Source organism: Asterias amurensis, chromosome 1 (genome assembly GCF_032118995.1).
Source record: "Asterias amurensis chromosome 1, ASM3211899v1".
Lineage (NCBI taxonomy): Eukaryota > Metazoa > Echinodermata > Asteroidea > Forcipulatida > Asteriidae > Asterias > Asterias amurensis.
This window is the reverse complement of record NC_092648.1, coordinates 3,751,639-3,767,257: the sequence shown is the minus strand read 5'-3', so window position 1 is coordinate 3,767,257 and position 15,619 is coordinate 3,751,639. Positions and strand designations below refer to the sequence as shown.

The window sequence follows — 15,619 nt, the reverse complement described above, 5'->3', positions numbered from 1 at the left end:
GTTTAAAACAATGTGAGAAATAATTCAGCTATTTTGTTTTAGCCGAATAAACTCAATGTAAATTCAGAGAAGAAAAAAGTTCTCCCGAGGGCCATTTTTTAAACCATTAGTTTAATTATAATTATCAACAGTAGTAAACAGTCATTGGTTTTTCAACAAATTAAGGGTGTATTCCTAATGAATTGTCCATCACATCCACACAAGATGAAATCATAATCATGGTTATTCTAAAAGTTATGGTCTCGCTTGGTCAATAAAACGTGCCCGGCGTTTCCCTCCTCAGTCTCCGCCTCTCCCCGTCCATCGCAATCAGTTCCTTCGTTGTCCTTTGCCTCGTCACCTCGCGTAAGTTTCTCTTGAGGCGACCACCAGCTGACTGAGCCAGTGCCCGGGCCTGGAGCCTCCGGGCCCCCTTGGCGCTCACGCACCGTGTCGCCATGAGCTGTCGTTTCCTCCGTTCAACCTGCTCTTGAAGTTCTTGCTCTACGTCTTCCATGATCTCACTCTCGGTCCTCAAGAAGAGCGAGCTCCTACGCTGTTGGAGGGCGTAATACTTAGACGTGAGTTCAGCAGGTTGTTCAAATGGAGTGAGTTCACGGATTGGGTGTTGGGTAGGCAAAATGTCAGCAGAGTCTTCCCTCCCGGGGCTTGAGGCGCTTTCCACAGTAGGGACAGGTCGAGACGTGGACGGTGGGGAGTCCGTAAGTTCATGTGGTTTATTGCGAGGCGAGATTGCTGGCAATGACTTGTCATCTGTCCTTTCAGAGTACCGTGACAGTGCGTTGTGAGTCAAGACATTCTCCACAGTCAGCAATCCTGCATTGATATCAATGAGTTCTTTCTTTCTATAGTCTTTCTCAGAGCCATGCCACAACCCCTCTGGGGATGAGGTTGTACGTTTTTCTGTCATTTCGCGAGGGGAGGGTTTGTTATTAGCGGTGTCTTCTATCCCATTAACCGTGCTGATAGATCCACGTCTTTGGTTGTAGTAGATGAACATCCCACATTGACTTCGAACATCGTTGGGAATCTGTTCATTGCCGCGTTGTTCGTCATAATCTTGCTTGGCCTCAATATAGTTGGGAGGCGTGGGGTCAGCTTCGGTTTCAATGAGTTTACGGGGAGGCAAGGGTGCAGCGCGGGGCACCTCCCGCTCCCGGGCCCGGGCGATTTGACCCACACAGACGGACCCGCGTCTCCGGTCGCGAGGGGGGAACGGGGCATGCCGAAATGTCTGCTGGGCAACATCTTCACAGCTCTTACTCGTTGCTCTGGCAGCATCTTGGCCGTGAGTGTTGAGGGGAGTTCCACTTAAGTTGGATACTTTCTTTGTTGAGCTTGACTTTTCGGATAGGTTTGCAGTGGCTCGGGTGATATGAGATGTGCCAACCGAGGCCCGACGGGACAAGAGCCGACTATTAGGGGCATCGGTCACCTTATTCTGGAAAAAAATAAAGATAAAACAACAAATAAACAAACACTGTTGAGCTTAATCCAGTCGAATTATACCAAAATGCTGCAATCACGTTTTCTACTCAATACAATCTTGACAAAAAGTTTCATTAAAAAACCAAAACTAAAATGTTTTCATTTGTGTAGGAACGAGAAACTTACAGGTTTCGCACTGTTTTCTAATCACCCCCCCCCCAAAAAAAAGAAGATATATAAGAAACAAACAACCACAACCATGTCTTCTACGGTACCCTTTTGAAAATCAAGGACTAAGTGGTATAGCACTTATTGATAAAAAGTGATATAATAATTATTTTCCATAACCGCATTGCTTTGAAGTGAAATGCATTATAAAGCCAAAACGAAGTTTCCTCCAGAAATGTAAAGGTATTACACACAGTTTTCAAGTCGGCAAAGGCGATGGGTAAGGCCTCGAAATTTAAATATTAGAAGCGTAACCGCGGTAACGCTTCTCAGTTTGTGTATTCCTGTTGGATTGGTCTTCCTACCACAAGCTTTTGCTTTTCTGATTTTGCCCCCATTTCAAAATCTCCTCAATACTGTATTTTTTATTTGTTTGAGGGAATAGAAATGTCTTAAAACTTAAAATGATGCAAGGGTGCTGAAAATGAAAAAGTTAAATGGACTTACTCTTTGAATGAATTGTGACAGCGTAGCAGTGGAGTCAGATGCTCTCCGACCCAGCCTACTGGTCAACAGTTTTACATCTCTCAGATCTTTCTTCGCCTTCTGCTTGTCTAGCAATGCGATCACAACCGACCTCTCGTTGAACAGCGTGGAAAGTTTCTCTCGGTTTGTGTGGAGGTGTGTTATACCGGCTGATAAGTAGGCGTGGCGTGTCGGGGACGGAGACCTGGCCGGGGAAGAGGAGCGTGGAGACACTCCAGGAGAGCGCGGTGAGACCTTGGTCGGTGAGTGGGGTGGTAGTGAGGTGGTTACCGGCACTGCTGGCATGGAGTACCGGCGGCCGAAGCGTGCCCCGGGAGGCCGGTTGATTGGCAGGCCCAACGGGCCAGCTCGGTAGGCCGCGTTGCCCGGGCGGCTCCTTTGGCTGCTTATCAGTTCATCGTCCTCATCCTCAACTTCGGGGATCTCAGCAGGCTGATCAGCATCCACGGGACTGTCAGGCTGTTTATTGTTCTCCAACTCTCCAGCACCGTCCCCAGTTGACGGTTTGTCCTCCGTTGGTGGTGTGTCGTTTGTTTCATCTTCTTCCCCCAGCTCGTTATTTTGTTGGTTTTCACTCTCAAAGTTGGTTCTGAAAGTCCGCCATTTCATGACCGCTCGTGCAGTCCTGTCATTGTAGTACAGTTTGGGTGTCGCCGCTCTTTTCATCACGTCTGCCTCCGAGGCTTTCCACTTAGCCTTAGCCGATTTGACCCGGGCATTCCCTGACGACTGTGTCGCATCTTCTTGATTCTTGTCTTCCTGAAGCTCCTCTTGTTTCACGGGTAACTCTTCCGGGGATGCTCTCTCTTGCTCGGGTGTGGCCCGTGGGGCTTTCGCGATTATCCTCCCGTTGCTGGACACCCCTGTCAGCTCCTCGATGATGGACTGAGCCTCGGAGCTCACAAATAGACTTTCTCTCTTCATGGTTAAATTCGGGTCCAGTTTGATTATCCGACTGACGCAAGTGCACTCGCCCTTACCGCTACACGATGCTATCTCCATCATGGTTTTAGTGGGACAGAGTACAAGTCAATTTCACACAAAGATGCCGTGAGTAAAAACTTTTTCTAGTAGCCTTGATTGAAATGTTGAAACATGTACTTGTAAGGTCCTTGTAAGACCGCTGAGACGCTAGCTTCCGAACGGTAAGACCTCTCAGCAAGTTCTAACGTTCGTCTCACAAACACGCTACTTTTGCATGTACAATCTCGTCCATGCCCTGAGACCCTGCTTCGGCATCAGATTCGCCTATGGCTAGCTTGGCTATTTTGGCATTAGCGCATGCTTTGCGTACGTACTCGTGGCTTCATACGAGGAACGAAGTCTGAAGCCGAATCCAAAGCCGTGGATTCGAAAAGGCCCTTTGTTGCTCATGGAAGGGGATGTGTAATACATGTAATAACGCCTATGCGCCGGTGCTATTCTAATTAGATCACCGCGGGGGAGCATCATTGTCAACAAGGGGCAATTAAAGAGTGAAGAAGCGATTTGGGGTAAGTCGACCGTGCTGATACAAACTGCTTAGACTCATTTGTCCGCAGTTGAGTTAAAGCTATTGGGGTGGAGCATTGCCGTTATCAAAGAGGGGAAGAGGGACCCAAACTGCCCCTTCCCCTTGACCTATCCGTGCCCGTGTCCGTTATTACACAACACAAAACACTTACTTGCGGTTAACACATCTACTTTCCGGGACCCTCACCTTCAATCTACAATACATGTAGTTCGGGCGTCCTAGGTAGCATTTCATCCAACATCCAACCACAAAGTTGTATGGGAGTGAAGCATTGCCGTTATCAAGGGGGGGGGGGGGGCAGTAGAGATACTATTATAACCACATAGAACCCTTGCCCCCGTACGGTCCTCGCCCGTGAATTTGATACCTTTTGTAGATCAAGTGATTTCCCATTACATGAATCCCTACTCATTGTGAATGAAGATGTAGGCCTATGTAATATTTACCTATGTTCCGGCTTCAACAGTCGTAAAAGTGTTGGAGAAAAACAATGAGTGAAACTCACAGAGCAATGTTTACGTTGTTTATTCTAAAACAATGTTCGTATCCTAAAATATTTTCGTGGCATTGTTTTACAGCACCCCACTAAGTAACAATTTAAGGGAAGCTATTCTACAATCACTTTCTTCAAACCGTTATAAGTTGTAAATATATTATGTTTACACTAAAAAGTACCCAAACCATTTAATGTACAAGTTCGAGTGGTGCCAGTTTTCACTCCTTGAGAATAAAATTCATTCTTTTTGAGTAAAATTGGAACGAACTTCAGTCTAAATCGAGTTGAAAGTACCGTCTTTCACTCTAAAAAGAGTTGTCCGCCATAATATGCCTCTTTGCAAGAGTGGTATCGGGGACAAAACGAGTGTTGTTGGTTTTCCTTCTTTTTTTCTAAAATCTTTTACATTAGGTGAACCCTCGTTAAAAAAAATACCCGGTTGGACTACTTGCTGCCGTTTTGTTACGTAAAACAAATCTTTGTTTGAACAAATGGCGATGTCAATATCCACTAATTTTGTCATGATCCAATGCCTGATACAGCGAAGAGTTTCGCACTATGGTCGGATCAGAATCGATCCCAAGTCCTAGAATGCATGCTGTGTTTCTCTACAGACGTCTACCCGCATCAGTGCATCAATTACTCAAAGGATTAATACATGATTGTTTGTTGGCTTAAATGAAAGGAAAGACTGAAATTCACCTTTCTTTAAAATGTTTACCGTCAGAGAGAACGGTTTAGAAGACATTGTAAACGATCAATAGTTCTTGGAACTATAGCAAGACACGTGGATCTACCTGCCAATTCCAGTTTTAAATTGCGTGATGTAGGCCTACATTTAAAAAATTATGTAAGTGAGAAAATAGAACTAGCTGTGGCGAGCTGCTTATACCATGGAGGAGCTACCTCCAGGCTTACACCAACCAAAAGGACTGATTGTATCATACATGCAAAGAATAGTTAATGGCCTGACGTTTCGACCCTAGCATAGTCTTTCTCTTGTGCTGTATTAATGTATATACAAAAAAGTGAGAAATTAGAACTAGATGTTGCAAACCAACGTACCAACCAAAACGACCGATGGTTATAAGTGCATACAAATTAAATAATTTACTATTTTTTTGCACGATTATATAAGTGAGAAAATAGAGACAGCTGTTGAAAACTGCTTACCACTACCAATATCTTACAAGGAATGTAGTGACGTATCACTCAGTTATAAGTAGGGCCTAATTACATGCTTTAAATCATGAGCTTTCGTAGCAAATACTATTTCCTCCGATCATGTTAACTGTGACATTACTTTTTTACAAAAGAGCCACAGAGCGTGTACTTCATGATTTGTTCACAGCTCAATGGAAGTAAACATGAAATCGTAAATTGTACGGAGATTGCACTACTCTTAACAACTTTAACATTAAGAAAGGGGGCACATCACATTTCCAAAATTTAAACAGTTGTTTACTTGTATAACTCTTTTTTATTTAAGAGAGTGGGGTGCAACTTTATAATTATTCCTGTAACTTATTTATGTTGCATATGTCAATTCTTTGGGGCAAAGCCTGCTGGCATGGGGTGCAACTCATGCACCATAAAAGCACGTGCGTGAACACGTTTCCCCTCCTTTTGTAAGAACTAGTGCCGTCTGGTTCCTCCCAATTACGGCGCTTAAAGGACGGGTACAGAGGAGAGAAAAGACCGAACATAAAACAAGGGATTAGTTGTAACCTATTAAAGCCGCCACCCATTCAAGAATAAATTCGGGGGGCCGTTGTGCCCTTTGTCAGGCGCACTGAATGCTTTTAGGGCAGCCTGCTTTTATGGCACTGCGATGAAGATTACTAACTCTTCCTCTATGGTACTGGTTTAATCACACGTCTAAAAGAAAAACCCAGAACGGTTTCCCAACTGCTTAAAGAAAAGGAATACAAACAATAAAGGAGAAATTCCTCCTTAAAGCAATCGCACAACATCCGTAAACAGTATTGTCCAAAAGGCCCACACTTCGTGTATATCCGTTATTCTCGATATAAATGTTTTCTCAAAAAGTAAAGTATTTCACGGGAAAATATTTAAATGGAAGTCTTTGACCATTACCTTCTGTAAACACTGTTTACGTTGTTTGTAAATCTGTGAACTTTTAGTTGTTGTTCTGTTCAAAAAGTGTCCAATGGCATTAATGAACAGCGTGTCGGCACGGTACACGTGAGGCTGGTCTCATTCCAAATCTCACTTTCCGTCAGCCTCGGACGCAAAATATACGAACGAAATTAATTTTGTCTCAATGAGTCAAAACCTTCCTCCAAGTATGTTACATAAACGAACAACAATTCCCAGGCAAGGGTCTTTAGGACAATACTGGGTGGTTGCCAAACATTACTCCTTCAACTTTCAAACGCAACAGCTCGATTCAAGCAGAGAACAAGGCACAAAACGCCATCAAATTATCCAAAAATTATCTTACTTAATAATTTTTTTTTCGAGTTTGGCTGTTTTATAATGCAAGGGTTTAGCAGGAGAAGACTGGGTGGTTGTCAAACATTGCTCCTTCAAACGCAAACGGAAAATTTTTGATTAACGATTTTCCAAACCGAACGGTTCACGTGCGGTCACATTGCTCGTTAGAACATACACGATGTATCACACTTTAAAAAGAGCATTCACTTATCATGGTTCGGTGTCCTACAATTCCAATCAGTCAATAATAAGTTATGAATTCTCCAGGCTTCATAGATAATAAGCTACAGTTTATAAAAAATCCATGAAACCCCACAAAGAAGATTATGAGATGCGCTGAATCGATGATACCTGCTGTGGTATTATGGGTTTCCCAGTACGAGGGAAACAACCCGTCTACTATAGTCAGTCGTCTGCCCTGCCTAGACGTGACTCAAGTCCCATTCCCGTGAGAGTCATTTTTAATTTATGTTCAGCCCCATCGCCTAACATCAGAAAACTCCCCCAACCTGTGCCATTTTCGGCGAAATTTTGACGGAGGATACATGTCACTTCTCGCACGATCGAGACCGGGACTTGAATCAAGTACATATACTGCTCAAGAACGAGGGCAATATTTGGGCAAAATGCCACAGCACCATGTAGCTGGGATGACCATTTGGTCATTGATCTCTATGGCACACAACCTACCCCCCCACCACCACTCCAGCAACCCCCCCTCCAAAAATGGGGCAACGACTATTTAAGCAAAAAGCAATTTGATAGTACGACAGGCTCGAGTTAAAAGTCCGAAAGAAAGCGAGACAGCTTCTCCTCGCCTAAGGAGGACTTATAAACAAAATTCTGTTTTATTTATTGATATCTGCAGACCCTCACAGAATAAAATAACTTAAAGAAAATGTATAGTTGTGGAACGGTGAGTTGTGACCCCGTGGCTGGGACTCGTTTTTCAGTTGACTTTCTTCTCTAGGCCGACCATCTTGGCACTTATCTCCCACAACCTCTTGGCATCCTGGTGGTTTAGCGCCGCGTCGGTCGGCTTCCTCGGGGCACAATCACTATGAAAGAATAGAAGAAATGAAACACAAATAAACCTTTTTTGTATCCTGAAGTGGGGAAAGCCATTAGCTTTACGCCTGAAATGACCAATTTATCATTACACTATCTACAGTTACTATTAATTTATATTTTCTGTACACTTCCCAATAATTTTCACATCCAACTGACCGTCTCAACATGCCCAGCTATTGTCTAGAATTATTTGGATCCATAGTAATGAATTAATTGATTTATTTCCTTAACTGTAAGCTATACATTTTAGGGCGTGGAAACCCACCCAACTTTATCCCGAGGGAGCGAAAGGGGCAATATTAATACCATACAATCCCCCCAAAAATAATAACATCTAAGAGTCTAGACTTCTTTTATACATGCCCAGCTTTTTTTTTAAGGAACAGATAATACGTTTTTATTTATTAACATTGACAGCAGATGAACAGGACAAATTGTTCAGATAGGCGAGCAATAGAACAGGAAAGATGAAACGAGGTCAAGTGCTCTTGAACCGTACGGGCACAGGGCATCGTATGCACAGACAACCGTGTAGCAGACACTTTCTGTAGACCTCGGATCAGGCTGATCAGATACGAATTTCAAGCCTTGGAAAAACAATCGGTGACGACATACCGAGGCTTAAAGGAACACGTTGCCTTGGATCGGACGAGTTGGTCAAAACAAAAGCGTTTGTAACCGTTTTTTATAAAATGCATATGGTTGGAAAGATGTTTTAAAAGTAGAATACAATGATCCACACAAGTTTGTCTCGAAATTGCGTGGTTTTCCTTCTACTGTGCGAACTAACATGGTCGGCCATTTATGGGAGTCAAAATTTTGACCCCCATAAATGGCCGACGTGTTAGTCGACGAGGTAAAAGGAAAACCACGCAATTTCGAGGCATGTTTGTGTGGATCATTGTATTCTACTTTTACAACAGCTTTCTACCCATATGCATTTTATAAAAAACGGTTACAAACGCTTTTCAAAGACCAACTCGACCGATCCAAGGCAACGTGTTCCTTTAATCTGGCTCGAATGGCTTCAATAAGAATACGAAAATCAAATTCATATATTTTTATGTGTGCATAACAAACAGGATAAGACCATTGTTACCACCCAGTCTCAGTTTGGTCTTCGCTGAACTCCGCAAATATCTGATCAATGACCAACCATTATATTAATATGGTTTTACCCTTACACCCATGTGTGTCACAGCACTGTATTGTAATATAAGTACTTTGCCCGACTTCGGTGAAAACAATTACAGGCATTCGAACCCCAGACCTTTGCAATTCTAGAGCAGTGTCTTACGAACTAGAACACCGAGTATGATTTGAACTACCTCCCCAACGGGCAAAGTTGTCTAGTTGGTGACACTGCTCTAGAGTTGCAAAGGTCGTGGGTCCGAATCCCATTCGAGCAATATGCCTGTATTGTTTTCAGCAGAACTTGGGAAAGTACTCATTATACAGTGCTTACACACATCGGTATAAGGGTAAAATAACAGTAATATCATTTAACCCCGATGCAAATTCGACATATATTAGATCAAAAATATCTTACGCGAAATACAGGCCGGATACACTCTCCAGTTCATCTGCAACGGCACAGTATATAGACGTCTGTGCGCCCTCTACGGTGCTCTTGAATAAGAAGTTCGGAGACAGGCTGGCGAGCCAAATGATTGCTCCGGCAACTCCTTGGGGCTTCTCTGCTTCCATGTGCCGGAACAGTTCCGTCTGGACAACACCCGGATGAAGTGCGTTTACAGTTACGCCGGAACCTATATACACACACAGATCGTGGGCATAATTGCATGAGCTTTTTTTTGCTATGGTTGAGACGATAGAAGTGCACTGTTTGGTTAAAGAGGTAATGCCTACAGACAAAATGTATTCAAAACATTAGTGTCATGGTACTGTTTTCACTATATCTCAAAATGGCTTTGGGCAGCCCCCTCCCCCCGCAACCTAGTTTCGTTTTACCCTTCTACCTGTGTGAGATAAATATAGGGCCTGTAGCCCTGGCGGCATTACACTTTCATATTATACTATAGTATCTGTATACAGAGCAAGAGTTCTAGATAAGGCATACTCAGTGCTATCACTGCCCATAGTCCGGTTGAGAATATCAACATGTTACTGAGACGGGATTCGATCCTATGAACCCAAGGAAATGGGTCGAGCTGACGCAAAAGGAAAATTTAGGCCACTTTCCGAGTCAGCATAACCTGGAAATGGGCCAGGCCCATAGGGCCCAGAATATGGGTCAAAACTAACCAGGGCATTATTTAAGAATGCAGAAGGTAAAGTTGGGGCAAGGTAATGAAGAGAACCCACCACAGTTGTGAACTTGGTTAAAAAGGGGAAAGGGCAAAAAAATAAACCATGCATGCAAAGATGGGTCAGACTGACGCAGAATCCTAATGATTTTGTAGCTGTTATTTTGGGGGGATTGAAACACCTTTATACAGCTATAATGTGTGTTATACCTTCAAGTTGCCTACTCAGTTCCAGTGTGAACAGCATGGAGGCAAGTTTGCTCTGCCCATACGCTGAGAAACGATCGTACTCCTCATCCATCATCAAGTCCTCCCATTGCATCTTGCCTCCACCGTGTGCGATGGAGGAGACGTTGACGATGCGAGACGGGGAGGAGGACTTGATGAGATCAAGGAGGAGGTTGGTCAGAAGGAAGTGGCCGAGATGGTTGACGCCAAACTGCATCTCGAAGCCATCTTCTGTTGATTGTTTGGGACACATCATTACACCTATGGGAGCAAATGGCAATGCGATTAACACGTGTTCTAGTACAGTAGTTTTACTTGTGCTTGTAATTGATGGATGTTGTTATGGTTGCACTTATGTTTTTAATAATGAAGACTCAAGAATATTCTGGTATAGATTGATGTTCATTTGCAATTATATCCGGTTTCCTTAGCGTTAAAATACTTGTACTCCTGTGTGGAGAGAAGCAATTATGATAAAGTGCCCTGCTCGCTAGTGTCGTGATTGGCGAGGCCAAGATTCGAACCCATACATTGTATTGATTGTTTGGGACACATCGTTACAACCATGGGAGCAAATGCAATGCGATCAACATGGGTTCTAGTACAGTAGTTTCACTTGTGCTTGTAATTAATGGATATTTTTTTTATGGTTGCACTTACATTCTGTTTTAGATTGAAAGTTCGTTTTCAACCAAGAATAACACGAGGTGGAACTGGGGGTGGGGGAGGGGGTGTAGACACCGACTTGAGACGAAGCACTGGGGCCGATTGTCTGGAAGGATTCTGTTTGCCATTTTTCGGCAATATCTCAAAACGCGACCCCTTTTGAAATGAAATATTCAGATTAAAAACAGTCTTCAAACATGAACAAGACAAGGAGTTCCAAAGAGGTGCAGTACGTGGAAAAGCTGTTGGAATGGTGCCTTCATCTCAGAAAATCAAGTGTGTGTGGGTGAGGAGAAGCAAAAAGTCTCTCAGACATTGTAATAGGAGGAACTAGGTCGGTCGCACTGGTGGCACAGGGACCATAGTTATAGTTATTAAACGAAGAAGAAAACAAACATTTGGACAAATCACACGCCTCACGATTCTAAATGAGGCCAACCGGACAAGCGCTCATGACCATTGGGCCGTCAGAACTCACAAAATTGCTGACAAGTGCACGTACCGGAAAGAAACAATTGTATGGGGAAAAGAGCAAACTGATTTCCGAAGCAAACTTAGAGTCAGCAATGTACACCGTTCGCTTATACTAAAAGGCATATGTCAATACGGGGTTTTCATCACCTACTCAATTTCCTGCATAATGTGTTGCAATTTTAGTGATTTTTAAAATAAAACCAACGTTTGATTGTTTGCAGCAATAAGTGTTACTTGAGCAACAGTAAATGTTGATAATTTGTTGATGTTGTATCTTTATGAGACTACATCGTGTCAATTTTAACATCCCGGTTTGTGCAGTGAGAGTGTCTATTTGGAAGATGTTAAGTACAGGGTCAAAGGAGGGATCACTAAACGTCTCCTCAAGATGCTTTTAAAAATGTTGTGTAAAGAAACGTAAATGGGAGCTGCCGAGTATAAACATGTAAGAGCGACAGTATGAGGCGCCTCTATGTGTGTTTTTTAGGACGGTTGTGCTCAGTTTCGGTACCTTATCATATAAGGAGAAAAAACAAAAAAGGTAAAATTATAGGACTCCATAGGGGAATTCTATAGACTTTGGTGTCTCACAAGGACATCTGTGTACAAAGACTATGAGAAACATGTTAAGTGAGGGACACCGAAAAGAACAAAGTAGTACTCCTCAAGGATGCATTTTTTAAGAAAGTGTGAGAGAACTGACCCGCATTATTGATCAAGACATCAAGTCTCGACTCTTCCTCTTTGATCTTCTCAGCAAACGCTCTGATAGAAGCAAGAGACGACAGATCCAACTGACGTATTACAAGGTGACCGCTAGAGGTCGCTCGACGAATTTCTGCTTTGGCCTCGGCAGCTTTGGCCTTATTTCGGCAGGCAAGAATCACCCGTGCTCCTGTCGAAGATAAAAGCACACGAGGATTACCGTTGGATCGGTAGAACCTATCTCTACTATGATCGGAGCGTTGGATACATAAGATATCTCACTGAGAAATAATGTATTCGGTTGTAAATTATAGTACAAATAGTACAAAATCTGGCACAAGTATAGTAACATATTCAGAGGCCCCACTATTAAAAACAGTAGAAAAAGTAAAATCAATCCAAAGGCAATACTATGGCTCATCAGGCCAGTATTTATATCCAGTTTCATTTGCATTAAACGACTTGTACTCCTGCGTGGAGAGAAGCAATTATGAGTGCCTTGCTCAAGGGTGTACACAAGTGTCGTGATTGACCTCAGATTACTGCTCAAAACCCGAGTGCCCAGAATCATTTCTTTTTCACCACAAAAACTGAAAAAGGAACATTGTGTTCCTGCATCAGCCTAACCTAGTTCCTTATTGACAAAACTATAACCAAACTCACATAAATTACTCTTACAACATTCATATCGTGTTCCTCCATAAACCTAACCTAGTTCCTTATTGACAAATCTACAACCGAAATCAATTCCCGTTATTGTTAAATACTATAATCATTACCTCTTCTAGCCATGTCTTTGGCTGTCTCCTTCCCGATGCCCGAGCTAGCTCCCGTAACAATCACTGTCTTCCCGTCCATTCGGGCCCCGCTGTAGCACCAGCCTCCCCGTATATACCGCTTCAACACCCATAAAGCCACGACGAAAGCTACACGGTTCCACGGACAAGTTTTTGGAGACAAAGTATGAGATTTGTAACATAGTTATCGAGAAAACTATATCCTGCCCCCCCCCCCCCCCCCACCACCACCACCACCCACGTCACCGTGATCGTGGGTAGACTGCAGGACTTGCAATAACAAGGTTGTGGGTTCGAATCCTACCAAGCTAACCGCTGATTTCACAATGACTAAAGTAAGCTTTGTCGTCTAGTTACAAGGTTGTGGTGGGTTCGAATCCCCAAGCTAAATGCAGTGAACGATTTCCTTTAGACCTATACAGCTAGAAAAATTGTACAACATGACTATAGAGTTACTAAAAACATCGCGATTTGTTACTTAATAGTAGCATTCTGTGTGCACAAAACGAGTTTAGTCTAATGAATTGCTATGCAAAATTGGTATAGGCCCAATCGTTCCCTTAACTGTGTAATAATATTGCAGACTCGATGAACCAGATTAACAAATGATTTATAAACTCAGAGGCCTGAAGCCTACATGCAAGTTCAGCGACAAACTATCAATAAATGAATGATTAAAACTGGTCTTACCGAAGAGCAAAACACCAAGAATTCTTAGCCAAATCGACATACTGCCTCGACACGTGGACAATTTATCCAGCAACACAAACTTAAAACTTTTAGAAGTCCTTCAGTGTGCAAACAAACAAAACCACACACTGTGAAGCTCAATCACCAGACAAAAATTTCACAAGGCCCAAGTCCACCACAAGTATAATCCACTGAGTTGCATGGCATAAAATATTAAAATAAACGCAATATTTTTACGTCCGAAGTTCAGATTTTGAGTTCAAAGTTCCACAGTTTTCTACTACACTGAACCTAAAATGAGTAACAATTTCAGTTGACAACAGACGGCAAATATGAACTCCTGTTCAGAAACCCGTGCAAATAAATCTTCTTTCTTTGATAACAATGTGCTGCTGGTTTGATATTTTGTCTAGAAAGGGGGATAGATATGCTGGTGGTATTTCTATCGAACAAAGGAGTTGACACTTTAAAATTAACACAAAAGATCAGGTATTCTCTCAAGATACAAGTCTACGCATTGTTTTGGAGCTACGGGTAGCATTTAGTGCTTTGTATATGGGTTTCTTTTTAGCTTGAAACTGTGTTTGCTTTTTGATAATTGTCGACAGTCAAACGGACATTGAACTTCCAAGGTATGCAAAGTTAATCTTCATTAAAAAAAACACTAAGCGACGAGACGTGGGGAAAGGAACCAATCAGTATTAAAGGGATTGTATACGTTTGGTAATAATATTGGACCCACTGTTTGCTTTAATCGTACAGTTGTATATTACAAACTATAACCAGTGAAAACTTTATTTCAATTAAAAGGTGGTAGAGTTTTTGAGATATTGGACAAAATCTGGAGCAGTTTATGTCCACGCAGGAAGAATAATCTGCAATTGGAGTACACAATCTTAAAAGCATTTCTGCAGTAACGCTTCTCAGGTTAACATTTTGGGGCATAACCACGAGAAACGCACAGCAGTAACGTTTCTTAGATTCAAGTTTTAGGGGATAAAAAGTACCGCAGTGCTTCGAAGTAAACTCTTAAAATGCATTTCAACCTAAACCAAGTAAGTTTTTACTGGCATTCAATTTCAGTGTCATTATACCAACACAGACCCTTTAAACTACGAGTTCAACAACTTCAACCACTGCCCTACGGCAGTTTTATGTAACAATAATTTGTTGTATCTTGTACCATTCGAATAAACATGTCACTTGACTAACTGCAAACAGCTCACGGCCTTTGTAAAAATGGCTTGCAGTTTTCTATAGTAGAACAGGAACTCTGCTGTATACATTCAATGTCTGAATCAATTACTGAAACTCCACCAATCTGTCTTAATATTTTGATCAAAACAGCACATTATGGGTATAGACAATAATTATATTTTTCGAGAAAATCGTGACTAGGATTTAATATAAAAGTATCGTCCAACCGACCTGCGTCCGTGACTGCCGAGAAAAACAACAGCAAATGGTGACGATTTTTAAGCCTTCAGAAAGACCTTATTATAGTTAAACTCACAAGCTCAAACGATGGTTAAACGAGGATGAAAAAATACACTAAACAAAATAGTAAAGATAGCACATGAAAACTTTGGAATAATGGACTTCCGATCAAAGTTATTTTGTAGGCAGTATATTGTTTCATGTCTGTAAATAATATACGACTAAAAACTGCGGTGGGTCGTCAAGGGTAAGGACCCATAGCGCCTCTGAATATGCCCCAATGGGCACCTTCACACACATATTTCACAATGCCCTTATGGGCAACCCATAGTTCAGGATAATCCTAGAGACGACCCGATAACCCTGTCATTCCAAAGAATTCTCAATTTCCCCCAGTGAGCATGCAACACTAATAATCATAACCAATTCAAATTATACTGCTCAAAAAATCCTCTAGAAACTGTCAAGTAATAACCCACAACACCATCCCAAGTAATAAACTGTACAACAGTTTTTGGGGTCCTTTAACGGGCCCAAGTCCCTAAAATACTTTCCAATGCCAACTTGCATTCACATACTCTTATTTTGTGTTAATGACCTTATTTATCTTTTCGTGACAAACTAAAACTGAGGGAGAAAGTTACAAAACGTTCATTTGGCTTCAAATAACACACAG

General features: G+C 42.2%; 2 protein-coding genes across 2 annotated transcripts; both read right to left on the bottom strand.

The window, feature by feature from the left end:
- Window positions 1–139: 139 nt before the first annotated feature.
- On the bottom strand, window positions 140–3,180 carry LOC139940097 (uncharacterized). Its single transcript, XM_071936342.1, has 2 exons — window positions 2,104–3,180; window positions 140–1,441 (listed from the first exon to the last, which is right to left on the bottom strand). The coding sequence occupies exons 1-2, from the start codon at window positions 3,145–3,147 to the stop codon at window positions 251–253; spliced, it is 2,235 nt and encodes a 744-aa protein (XP_071792443.1). The 5' UTR covers window positions 3,148–3,180; the 3' UTR covers window positions 140–250.
- A 4,163-nt stretch (window positions 3,181–7,343) lies between these two features.
- LOC139939923 (retinol dehydrogenase 13-like) lies at window positions 7,344–13,645 on the bottom strand. Its single transcript, XM_071936088.1, has 6 exons — window positions 13,507–13,645; window positions 12,799–12,945; window positions 12,018–12,209; window positions 10,157–10,435; window positions 9,229–9,448; window positions 7,344–7,666 (listed from the first exon to the last, which is right to left on the bottom strand). Exons 1-6 carry the CDS (start codon window positions 13,544–13,546, stop codon window positions 7,558–7,560), a joined length of 987 nt encoding a protein of 328 aa, XP_071792189.1. The 5' UTR covers window positions 13,547–13,645; the 3' UTR covers window positions 7,344–7,557.
- Between the last annotated feature and the right edge of the window lie 1,974 nt (window positions 13,646–15,619).

Bases quoted from the DNA above. Each gene is read 5' to 3' on its own strand.
- LOC139940097 (XM_071936342.1), bottom strand. From the start codon at position 3,147: ATGATGGAGATAGCATCGTGTAGCGGTAAGGGCGAGTGCACTTGCGTC. The intron at 1,442-2,103 runs GTAAGTCCATTT...ATTTTTTTCCAG, and splicing joins TGTCACAATTCATTCAAAGA to AATAAGGTGACCGATGCCCC.
- LOC139939923 (XM_071936088.1), bottom strand. From the start codon at position 13,546: ATGTCGATTTGGCTAAGAATTCTTGGTGTTTTGCTCTTCG. The intron at 12,946-13,506 runs GTAAGACCAGTT...GGAACCGTGTAG, and splicing joins TCTTGGTGTTTTGCTCTTCG to CTTTCGTCGTGGCTTTATGG. The intron at 12,210-12,798 runs GTAATGATTATA...TATCTTCGACAG, and splicing joins CAAAGACATGGCTAGAAGAG to GAGCACGGGTGATTCTTGCC.